The sequence below is a fragment of the Vanellus vanellus genome, assembly GCF_965231255.1.
Source record: "Vanellus vanellus genome assembly, chromosome: 1".
In the NCBI taxonomy this organism is placed as follows: Eukaryota; Metazoa; Chordata; class Aves; order Charadriiformes; family Charadriidae; genus Vanellus; species Vanellus vanellus.
This window is the reverse complement of record NC_138905.1, coordinates 128,011,609-128,024,304: the sequence shown is the minus strand read 5'-3', so window position 1 is coordinate 128,024,304 and position 12,696 is coordinate 128,011,609. Positions and strand designations below refer to the sequence as shown.

The window sequence follows — 12,696 nt, the reverse complement described above, 5'->3', positions numbered from 1 at the left end:
GGAGACCTCATCACTCTCTACAACTATTTGAAAGGACACTGTTAGAGAGGTTGGTGCTGGTTTCTTCTCACAGGTAATTAATGACAGAACAAGAGGGAATGGCTTCAAGCTCCAACAGGGTAGATTTAGACTGAACATTAGGAAAGAATTTTTCACAGAAGGAGTGGTCGGGCATTGGAATAGACTGCCCAGGGAGGTGGTTGAGTCACATCCCTGGATGTGTTTAAGAGATGTTTAGATGTGCTGTTGGGGGATATGGTGTAGGGGAGATCTTTGTAGAGTATGGTAGATGGTTGGACTCGATGATCCCAAGGGTCTCTTCCAACCTAGACAATTCTATGATTCTATGATTCTATAATAACAATGGAATAACTTCTCTTAACATAAACAGGCTAGACTGATCAGAATCTGGTTGCCTGTTGAACACAATGAAAACTTCAGCTTTGTTGTGGGGGATGTCAGTAAGAGAGATATGGCATGGGCACGTGTGTATTGTAAAGTTTTGAGTGTTCTTTTTTGAGGACCTGTGAGAAGGACATATGATAGCTGTCATGATTTGCAATATATCCATTGATTTACGGTCATCGTATGAAACAGGGACCTAGGGACCAGGAATTGTTCCTGCTCTGTTTTTTGTTTTTTGTTTTTTGTTTTTTTTTATTAGCTGCATTTGTTAGAAGTTGGGATGACAAAGATGTCAGCCTAGGTTTTGTAACTTCCCAATATCTGAATCTAAATTGCTAGGCAAATAAGCATGTGTGACTATAGACTAAAGAACTTCAGCCTGAAGATTTTCCTATACAAAACCAGATTTTTGTGTTTTGAGAACATGGCCCCACATACTCAAAGCTTACACTCAGTAGCTCTGCAAATTACAAAAACACACTACACAACTAACATATACACAGGTAAAAGGGGTAATAGAAACTTGCAATCTCAGATGGAGTGGTTGTCTCTATTTCTTTCTAACTTGTAAGGGGATATGTAAAAAAGACAAATTTCCCAGCAAGTATTCCTCACCTGTTCATATAAAAGTATCGTTTCTATAAATAAGGTAGAAAGAATCTATGTCTTATATCACATCAAAATAACTTAAATTGTTTATGTTTCCTCATATAAGTTCAATTCTAATATCTGTGCTATGATATAACCTTTGATTTGATGACCACGTATTATTTTTTCATTGAATATTAACAAAAATGTAAATTTATGCACATGAAACTTTCTACTGATGCAGGTAAATTGTTTCTGTACTGTCACTAGCATCTGTAAGCATGCCACAGATAGTTTTACACTATACTATGGCCTATCACAAAAGGATGCATTCTTTATCTATTGACTCTTTTAATATGACCTAATCACTAGGGACACATACATTTGCTTCCCTTTTTTTATCCAATGAACTGCATTCAGTTGCACATAAGGTGGAACATCTGTAACACAGGGGAGTATAAATACCTCTACTATAAGACAGTTGTAATCTCATGGGAGGTACCCACTTGTGTTATTTTTTGGATACAAATCAAGTTTCAGAACCAATAAAAAGTTTGTGTAGTACATTTCCAAGGTTTCACTCTGTCTTACTCAACTGGCTTGATGAAAGAGTAATGGTTCAGGGTTACAGTATCATTCAGTGTTCTCTGGTGATTCTGTGTAACTTCTAGTCACTTCTCTTATAATTTTAATTTCTGCCTATATCTTCAAAGCTTCATATCAACTTATTCTTAAACTGTCAAAACTACTAGCCTGATGTACTTATTTACAAAAACATAGCGTTGCATACATTGTCCATAACAAGTGAGGAAATTTTGTTTTTTCCTTTTTGCTTCATGTTCTTATTGGAAATGTGCAATGTGGGACAGTAGGAGATCTAGAGTCGATAACTTCATTTTCTCTAACAAAAATACTTGAACAGTGCAGCTTCAGAGGCAGAAGAAAACAAGGACAAATAATTTTAGCACAAAAATTATAATAGGATGTAATAAAAAATAAAAAGCATTTGGGATAGACTCGTATGTGTGCATGTGTTTGTTACTACAGTGACTGTCAGATACATCATCTGATGCAAACTTAGGTGTATAAACCTTCTGCTTGCTTTTTTATGATGAAAAGCATGCAAACACAGCCAGGGTGAGCACTGGTCCACTCTTCTGGAAAAACCTACAAAGTTCGTATCTAAGGGCTTTGATTAGCTATGCTTTGTTGATGGCCCATAATTAATGAGAAAATAATGTGAAAAAAATAGTGCAAATTAATGCAGATGGTTCATTGTGAGGTCCTATGATTCTGCAGAAGAACAACTAACTACATAATAACTACTAATAACTACTAATAACTAACTACAACTAACAACTAAGATCCCGGAGACCTGTCCAACTATGCTTTTGACTTACAGAAGCTTTCCCAAAATATCTTTACAAAACAAGGCTGCAGTGGTGCCATTCCTATGGAAGCAATACTTCCTTATCACCCAACCAAAGAAATTACAGGAAAATATGTGAACAAGAAATGTGAGAAATGGAACACAGGCAATCACAGTCGTATAACAATTAAAGTAATTCACACATTTTTGCAGCAAATTATATTGCCTAGGTTTCCCTTAGCCGCTAACTCAAAAGCCATTTTTAAGAGATATCTATCTGTGTGTTCTTGTTTCAGAGATACGTTATGTTTGGCTAGCCAATCAGTTCTTTTGAACATCTAATTTTTTCCTGAATATACATCATACCGAAAAGTAACACCAGGAAGACTTGAATCATTTCTGGGTTTGGTTTGTATTAAGCGTTTGGTTTTGTGGTTTGTTTTTTTTTTTTTCACTTTTGTGAAGCTGAATAAATAACTTCAGAGGAGTTTATAATTGATCTGGTTGCCTGTAAGTGTTGAATGTTTTAACAGAACATGATTTTACATAGGTGTTAGAAAGTAATTTTAATTTACATAGTGATGACTCTCATTCTTAAGGCTTGCAGGCTTCAACATTTTATAAAATGGCAAAGAAACAGAAATGAGCGAGTGTCCTGTAAAAAGAAATATAAGCAGTTACAAACGATGTTAGTTCACAATTCACAAGCTCTTTTTTCAGTATTTGTCCTTATTAGTCACATTTATCATAGTTATATTAAGAAATGGGAGTAGGAGGGGTTACTTGTGAGAGAAGAAATTATGCTAAATTGTTTCTTTTTTAATGGACTGAGTAGCAACCTTGTATATCAACATCAGGTAAGTAAAGTCCCATTTGAAGTTCTTCATTAAAATGCCTGTATGTATCACAGTTCAATAAAGAAAATAAACAATACATCAAATCTCTCCCATGGTTCACTCAAAGAAACAAACAGCCAGATGTTAACAAAAATTATGTAGCTGACCAAATAATCCATCTAGGCTTTCATTTGTACTCTGATGACCTATTCTACTACTTCTATTCTACTACTTCTATTTTATTCTACTGTTTTCCAGCAGGAGTTGGCACTTTAACAACAAGGTAATAATCCATTAGAGAGGGACCCATTTGGGGGGTTCCCCCCCTTGTCAACACTTTCATGTGGCCATTGCTCACAGCTTTCACCACCTGTTAATCTCCAAAACACTTTATTGTTCTTCTACTTCTCGCAGAGCAAAAAAAATCACTTAATCATCTCATTTATATAGCTATAATTCTCTCATTCTCAAATATCATTTCAAAAATAATGCCATGATTATTCTGAAAATAGAGAGATGGGTTAAGTAAGATACAGAGCTATCCTCTTCACTATTATCCTCTTCATATTGCCTTCAATGTTAACTGCTACACACTTTATCAGTAATTAAATGAAAATATCTGGATGAGAGATAAGTCTCTAAGAATATTTTGTCTCCATCTATACTGGCATTTTTATTTCTTATGCTGATAAGATTTCTTTGGTCATACCCAATTTTATTAAACTCATTTCTAAAAGGCGAGCTTCCTGGTCCAGATCCATCACATCAAATTGGCATTCAGTGGAATCTATACCACTGCCTAACATAAAATCTTGCTGGGGGGAATAGCTTTTAATATGTGTTTGGACATGTTGTTCTTCTTCCCCTGTTTGAAAGAGCTGCTTTAATAAAACTAAAGAAAATAGAGGCTTTCTGTATATTCTGATGAGCGTCAGGAATTTCTGAATGTTAGGTAATTGCTATAAAATTGTACAGAATATATATATATTTGCTGCTTTTGTAAACAGAGAAACAAAGGGTACAGATACGCTTTGCATAATGTAGGCCAATGTGCATAATGTATGTCAAAGTACATTATGGTTTATCATATCTGGAAAATGTTATTTAACCACTAGGTGCAATTGAACTGTCCATCTGTTTAGTCAGAAGTCAGCGCAGCTGTGAAACTTGCACATATCATAAAAACCCCCTCATACCTCTGCTACCCTACAGGACCTGGACAGCATCATTTCCCACCAAAATTAGCTGTCGTGAAACCTTCCCAGAAATAAGAACCCAGGAGCAAGGAACTAAGACCAGCCTCTGGGCTGAGCGAAGAGCTCCGAATTAATAAAGATTAGGGAAGTTAATTCTAAACAGTCAGCCCTTATTCTGGTTCACGTGATGAACTGAAGCAATTGAAAAGATAGGTTACAAAGGACCATTTTACAAACAGAAGCAGAACAGGACTGATTAGTGTATTTTCTCAACCAGAAGGTACTGTGGCTATGTTCTCCACATGCTCTCAAGACAGTCAAGACTGGTTGCTTAGAAATTTTTGAATTTCAGTCAAATATCAATAACTGATAATTTATTAAAGTTTGATGTTTTTCTTAGGAGACCATGGAAAATTAAACATGTTTGTATTTGCCATAGAATATTTAAACTAAAAAAGCTGTTTTATTAGAATAAAAAGTAACAAATTTCACATTTGTTTGGATTAATCTTGGGTCTTAAATTTCATTTACTGAAAAAAATGTCTTTAGAGCCATATGTAAGAAAACAGATGAAAAATACAAAAAAATACACATTTAATACAATTGAAAATTATTTTTGAAAAGGGTCCTATCATAATTGTTATGTCTGACACATTAAGCTTTAAGGATTTCATCACTGGAACTTTGCTGACTTCTGAAAAACTATGTCATTTTAGCTAGACAATATTTAGATTGTCCCCTCTTTCTTAATAAATTATAATTCTTTTCTGTTTCAAATGATATCTTTTGGATTGGATGAAATTGAATTATTTTAACATAAAATACATGCTTGAAGATTTTTCACTTCCCAAGAATTTATACATGTCCAAATAATTTAAATACTGAAGCACAGTGGTAGCTGTTTAAATCTGATCTGCCAGTAATTATCGTCATTTATCTTTGGATATAAAAACTGCTTACTGCACATCACACATACACTCTGATGAATCACTCTTTCAGAAGAGAAAAAATGAAAAACAGCTTGCCAGGCTGTTATCTTAGAGGTTTACGCTTTTATTTACGTTATTACTGGTAGACTGCAGAAAGCTGAGATAGTACCATTAAATTTGATTCCTAACAGGCATCAAATTCATCTAGCAATAATGACATTATAACGTTATTGAAAACCATGAAAAGCAGCAGTTATAAATGATCTTACTACCCATGGTGTAAAGCATTTCATTACCAGACTTCTTGCTTGAAAGATGCAATGTCCCAAATCAATGTCTTGCAGTATGTGCAGAAGCCAGCGTTAATAAATATGAAAAATTATTCCTATGAATAAAACAAGCACTACGCATCATGAATCTGCAAGTCTTTCAAAACGCTGCCTCGAATTGCTTAATGCATGTTCTTGTCAATTCAGATGCCACCATGTTGGAGGGAAATAGTTCAGGTATGTTTAAGGTAGCCTACTCATACAGGACAAGTCAAGAGCCAAGCCTCATATTCTACAGCAGGAAAAAAAAAAAAAGGTAATGTATTTTGATACACAGTTGTTCTCACAAGGCTCAATAAAGTTAAATAATAGTATTTACAGTTCTCTAAAGAGGCACGAATGTACATTGAGAACTTCACATCTTTTTATTTTACTAGACTGATCGCTGTCATTTTGCAATACGGGAATATAAGATAATAACATGCACAGACAACACATTATCTTTGTCACCGCAAGAAGAACAAATATAAAGTTTAACTAAGTAATTAAAAATATTAACTAATCAGTAAGTACATGCTGTGCAAGCTCTTGCTAATAGTTCAACCTCAGATCCTCTCCTGTTTTAAAAGCATTCGAAAATAAAATCTGTTTAAAGATCCGGACAGTGATTGCCAATACGAGACTACATGGGTCATGGGGCGGGGGCATGTCTGCGTGAAAATCATCCTTATGGGAAGGATGTAATGCCTCTTGATTTGCATTTTACAGCTTTTCAGTTCTTTGGCAGGAGAGTTTCTGTAACACGGTATTCCTGCAAAGCCTTTATTGGGCCAGATTATAAACGGCATAAATGTGACACAAAAGCCAAGTTTCTCTGCCTCTCAAACCAATTGCCTAATAGATCGCAATCATAGCAACTTTTGTAGACTTATCTTTTATCACTATACAATGCATTGTGATAAAGTCGGAGCATGGGTGAAATCCCTTCCCCTCATTTACAGCTATGTTAAACATGCATTAGGATGTCTCATGTCATGTGTCAGAATTTTTAAATAGCTGCTTTTTTTTAAGAAGTAGGATGATTTTGAACCCAAAAAGAAATGCAAGTTAAGTCTCAAAGGTGCAATAATTGATGAAGGTAAAGCGTAACAACGCGTAATTTCTTGTAGTAAGTATGACCGTTAAAACACATCTGTTAACAGAAATGCCGGGCATACAGCAGTGACAAGCACTCTTTTCTTACTACTTATGCCATTCTGTTTCAAAGAGAGGTATAATATGAAAAGCTGGTGTATCTCTGAAGACATTGATTTTCACTGTGTCCTCTGCTGATTAACAGGAAGTGGAAGCTATCTTTTTACAAAGCTTTATTGCTTCTTTCAAACACGGCCTGCTTCTTCAATCCATTTTGCTGCAGATATTGGCCTGCTGGTGGGAATGCATCTTACAAACAGGGACAACCTACACATAAATATTTCCTCGCAATGCTTACACAGACATATTTTTGCAAACTTTAGACTTTGTGGAGGCTATTCTCTTTCAAAGGACTGAGGGTATATGTGCAAGCCTCACGTCCAAGACAGGTACAAAAAGAAAGGTTCAGGTTCAAAGGTGCCTATAACTGAAGACGTACTGTTATACGAATGTCCCATATTTGCAACTGGGTAGAAATATGGACCGAGAGAAGGATTTGTCTAAACATCATCTGTTGTCACAGCAGAGCTACATTTGGTGGAGCACCTACCTTATTTGCAATGTCCCTAAAATAGCATGATATCCAAGCTATTTGTTCTTACCATCAGTGACTTGAACTTCTTCTTGGATGTCGGCTGGCTCGGTTGTATTGGCTAGGGCAGAATTTCTTGCGGCAGGCATAGCAGTTGCACCAGGAACTACACCAGTCAGCAGCACTTCTATTCTTCTTTCTACTCTCTGCCTGGCTCGACAGCGTACCACAGCTACAGAAAAGCAAGAACCCATTATTTGTAAAGCGTCAGCATCCTGGTTTTAACAAAACAATTAAACATAGAAGTTAAATGTGCTTAGCGAATGACAGAATTCCAATAAGGACCAAGACAATTAAAAGGTTTTCCCCGACCCACAGTTGCCATTGTTCTATTTCAGTGAAGCAGTAGAAAATATTGCTAAGCAAAGGAAAATTTGTTCCTATAGTTAGTTCACAGCAGCACTTGCAAATTTCTCCCTTGTCTGTAATCATGAAACGTATCTTCATTTTAGTTCATTTGCAAACTGAAATTATGATATAGTTTGACATATGCCAATGAGAAAGGAAGACTGAAAGGAAAAAAAGAAATGAAAGAATTTTAAAAGTTAAGTGAAGGAATATTAAGTTACTTTTTGAATTCTTAATTTAAGAATACTGTTGTTCAAATCGCAGCTTTTATAGAATTATGCCAGAATAAAAAGCATTCTAACATAAGTTTCTCTTTGAAGCATGACTGAGAGTTTTTTAATTCAGTAAGTGTTTTTAATTTACTATTTCTAATACATGTATTTTTTCAATACAAGGTAGTTGGGTTTTAGCTTATACACTAGTTTTTATAAAGCTTACCTCAATAGTTACTGTTTATGGTTCTTTCAACAATTATTAGCACAAAAAGAGGAGAAAATTAGATGCAAAAACTGAAAGAAGAATATGGTTCCCAAATAAAAGACTTAAAATATTCTAGAGTTACACAAATCAACATGAAAAAGAAGAGCTGATTACATACTTCTTACTTTCAAGATCTAAATATTATTTTAATCAGAATTATATCCAATGATTCTTTAAAAATTTACTCTGAACTTAACATCAAGATTTAATGACAAATAATTTATAAGCATATCTTGGTAAGTAATTATGTCAAGAGCTTAAAAAAAGAGCGATGGAAACCTTAGTTCTATACCATGTTTATTTAGCTTCAACTTTCAGTTCTGGAGCTTGATTCATAATCATTATTTTGGAAAACAGATAATTGCATATTCAAGTCATTTCCTTTCTCTAAATAATGAACCTTTTTTTCCTCCGTCTTTTCCTGTTTAACGGTGTTTAAGTAATTTCCATAGTTCTCTTCTAAGCATTTCTATGAGGGAGAGTTACTGAAATAGTTAAAAACACATCTTATTTTCGAGATCCATGGTGTTACATTTAACAACAAATTACACTGTCCGTATTACACCAGTTTACCAAGTATTTCAGATTACTGCGTGCACATGTTGTTTCCACATCATTTCTATTCTGCAGCTCATCTTACTACCAGAAATTATTCTACATTTTCTTTTTCCTAAATGGCTAAGTAATATTTATGGATAAAAGTCAGATCAGTGTGGGATTTGACTGCACGCTGAGCAACCTGATCTAATTAGACCTGGCTTTGAGCAGTTGAGTAGGGGGTTGGATTAAGTGACTTCCAGTGGTCTCTTCTAGTCTAAATTATTGTATACTGCTTTGACTCTACAAGAATTAAAAAAATATTCTGGGTGATTCTCCATTTGTAATCACTTTTAGAAGATAGCCAAGTTGTAATCTACTTAACATGTACTACATAGGTTGTGACCACTGATGATGTTAATTGGTCTCATGAGACACTAAGCCAAGTGACTTCTAGAAGTTTAAGTATATTAAGATGCAAATAAGAATGACACAAAAGATGAACTGCCTAATATACTAGCAAAGCAGCTTTGGGTTTTGACATAACAGCTTGTAGCCCCCAGGCAATTTTTAAAAATGTCTGCATTAAAAGAAACGATAATACTATTTCGATCATTATTAAAAACAATGAATTAAAAACAGAATAGGTTTCTTGTAAATTACCTGCTTTGGATTCATACCTTACAACGGGGATTTTTAAGAAGTCTATTTATAACTGAAAACCATAGGCTTTCAGAATCAAGGCAGGAATGGAATCTGTTTCATAAATACACTTACAAACAGGTATTTTAGTTTTCCAGGTTATTTTTCAATGAAAGATGTAGTACTTCCATAGGAAAAAATAAATTAGCCCAACATAACATGGTGATGGCCAAAAAGAGATATGTATTTAAAATGAATGCAATGCTACTTGTATGCATTACAAACATTTACTGAACATAAACTCCTGGATAACACACTTATAAATATTCTAAAGTTCAGTCTTGCTATTTTAAAGAAGCATTTGGGAATTTAAAGTACTTAAGATTTGGCATTACTTAACTTTCTGATCATATACAGAAGTGATGTCACTTAAGCAATTTATGAATGTGAACAGTTTTAATTCATTACTTCTATACCTAATGAAAACAACAGCCCAGTAAAAGGGAGATTTATCTCAAAGTCTGCCAGTGAATTACATAACAGCTTTAAATAACACAACAAACATTCACATCAATATACATAGTTTTAATGCTAATGAGACTCGTTAAAACCATCATTTTGGGCAACAGTTGATTGCATGATAATATTCTGCTTCATTCCTTACGGTATTAAAGTGGAAATTACAGAGATGAAAGCTCTAATTAATACCACATCATTGGCATTTGTCTGGAAGTAAAGGGTCCTTAAGCAAATTAAATTAATGACAGCAAAAATATCTATTTCTGTAGTTTTCCAGGAGTTATCCCTGTACCTTAGCCTATTTAGTATAGAACAGTATTATATCCAGTTATCAAAAGACAACTGAAAAGACAAGTTGGTATAAAATTGTTCCTCATCTACACCTTGAGCTGTAGTTTCATCAGGGTTATAGATTTAAAAAGTTCTTCAAGATTTCTGTTTCACAATTCTGGAATTATATCACACCTTTAAAAAATAGATGCATCAAATCTATAAACATTTACAATCCCAAAAATAAGTAACAACAAAACCCCGATGAATGTCACTCGTCTTTTAAAGCAAGTGAAAAGGAAGGAAGTGGAAAACTTACTGCTATTCACAACACTCTATATTCTGGTTTTGATTAAGGAATTAAATTCAAGGCTGAGAGAAACAGCAGACATCTACTCCAATATTTTGTACCCTTTAAAGTCTCCAGACTTTGTGCAAGCAGAAATCCACCCTTGTGACAGTCTTTCGTTTGATTTACCTTCAGTTCTCCAACTCAGCATTAACTGGGACACTGAAGGGGACAAGCCTTGACATGTTCAGCTCCTCCTGGCTCCTTTTATCCACAATGAGAACAAACTAATAGATCTCGATTTGCTTTGTAGATTGGGGATTTTTAATATGTGATTTTTCTTTTTTTAAGAAGTGCTACTGCAAATTCTCGTGATCAAATAGGTGAGAACACAAATGACTATTTAATTTTCTTAAATTTATTGTTCGAGTTTTTTTCAATCGTTACCTACCTGGAAATAATTTCTGCTGTGGTGCTTCAGGTATTCCATGAACCGGATAGATCCAGAGTATTCCCTGAATTCCCCCATTCTCTGCTACAGTAACACTGCTTGGAAAATAAATGAAGAGTATCATTATGGTAAACTGTTGAGAATTTTTTTTCCAAAGTAAGCTAGACTTAAGAGTTGTTGGAGAGGTGAGACTCCATTTTACTGTATGCTGTAATGCTAAACATATCTAAGAAAAATATGAAATAAAATCCAAACAAATCAGAACAGCAACAATTTACATCCACTTAGTTTAGTGTCTTCGAATATTATTCTGCCAGAATATGAGAACATTTGGCCTGATCTGCTCTCTCTTATGTCATGTCTACACTGAAACAAAGTTTATGCAATTTATGCATTACATAAACATGTCCACAGGAGAATGATTATTAGAACAAATATACTCAAAAATTAGAGCCATGTAAGAGCTTTCATTTGCTTAATATCCATAACTGCACTGGCAGCTAGTACCTCACATTTTCTTTATTTAAAGTTAAAATGAGTAGGTATTGAAACAGATAAAAGTCTTACCCTAAATCTGCATGCTTTGCAGGGTACATTAAAAGCTTATGTTGGATACCTGTTGCCCTCCAAATCAGACACTTGATTGCCCTTGAGAGCTACGCACAAATAGCTGACGGAGAAAATGATGATAGAATTGAGTATCCTCAACTATATTTTTTTGTTCTATTAGAATAAATTACCTCTTTAAGTCTTTATTTAATTCAGTAGAATCCTCATAAGGCCAGTTTTCACCATTTTCCCTCATTACATGAATTACCACCAAAGCCTCATACATTTTCATTGTATCTGGCATGAATAACACTGGGATGTCCAGTTTTTCTTTCGGAGCTAATCGGCATCCTGTAAAATAGAACAGATTGCTATGGTATTTCGAAAATTATTTATATCACTTTACTCATATGTTTTCTTTTTTCTTTTTGATGCACTAACATTTTATCATAGTGTACCATTCTCCCTGTGATAACAAGTTTCATTTTACCCTGCTCTTGCTACAGCCAAATCTCATCCTATAGTAGCATTTGTGGACTGTCTTCCTGTAATAGGGTACTTTGTGATTCAATGTCCTGAACAGAGGAGTTCACATAAAGTGTTTAGACTTCTACTTACTGATAAAGCTTGAAATGAGACTCAGGGAGACCCTGAAGGCTCAAAGAAACCCCAAGCGTGATTAAGTGCATGTCCCACATTTAATATTCAAAGATCATGTGTAAAATATATAATTCAATCTCATGATTTTCTAGGGCCTGACTCATGTTTTTTGTGCATCTGTGCATTGCAACATAAGAGAATAACACTGCATAAAAAAGACCAATCCAAAAGCAATTGTTCTTGTTCGAGACATAATTGAAACATATTTGAAAGAATCTACATTATTATTATACAAGCCATGTCTCTTCTGTACAATTTTTCATCTGACTGATTTTGCTGTTTTTTTAAAAAGGAAAGGAAACCTATGTTGCCTATAATGAAGGCGGCCTGATATATTGCATTTGTAAGGGCCTTTTCCCGATGACTTGCCAGTCTGCCAAGTGTCAGAATATCTACCTCAGGGTGTGTTCCAGCTATTTCAGAAATAATGTTATAGAAAAATTATACAAAGTAGAACAAGTAAATCATACGGTCTTTTCACTATCAAGCTCCTGGCTTTGAAACAATTTCTTGAAATTTGGTGGAACTGACATCTTGGAGTTAGGGTTTCAGCTTTAATTCTATCTGCAGATA

The 12,696-nt window shown here is 34.6% G+C and overlaps 1 protein-coding gene across 1 annotated transcript in view; it reads right to left on the bottom strand.

Moving 5' to 3' along the window:
* CFAP47 (cilia and flagella associated protein 47) overlaps nucleotides 1-12,696 on the bottom strand; it is a gene marked incomplete at both ends in the record, with an annotated part of 360,013 nt that overhangs the window by 27,019 nt on the left and 320,298 nt on the right. The window contains 3 exons of the mRNA XM_082490749.1: nucleotides 7,389-7,550; nucleotides 10,915-11,009; nucleotides 11,655-11,814. Of these exons, the coding sequence (XP_082346875.1) occupies nucleotides 7,389-7,550; nucleotides 10,915-11,009; nucleotides 11,655-11,814 (417 nt within the window). The remainder of the gene's footprint in view (nucleotides 1-7,388; nucleotides 7,551-10,914; nucleotides 11,010-11,654; nucleotides 11,815-12,696) is intronic.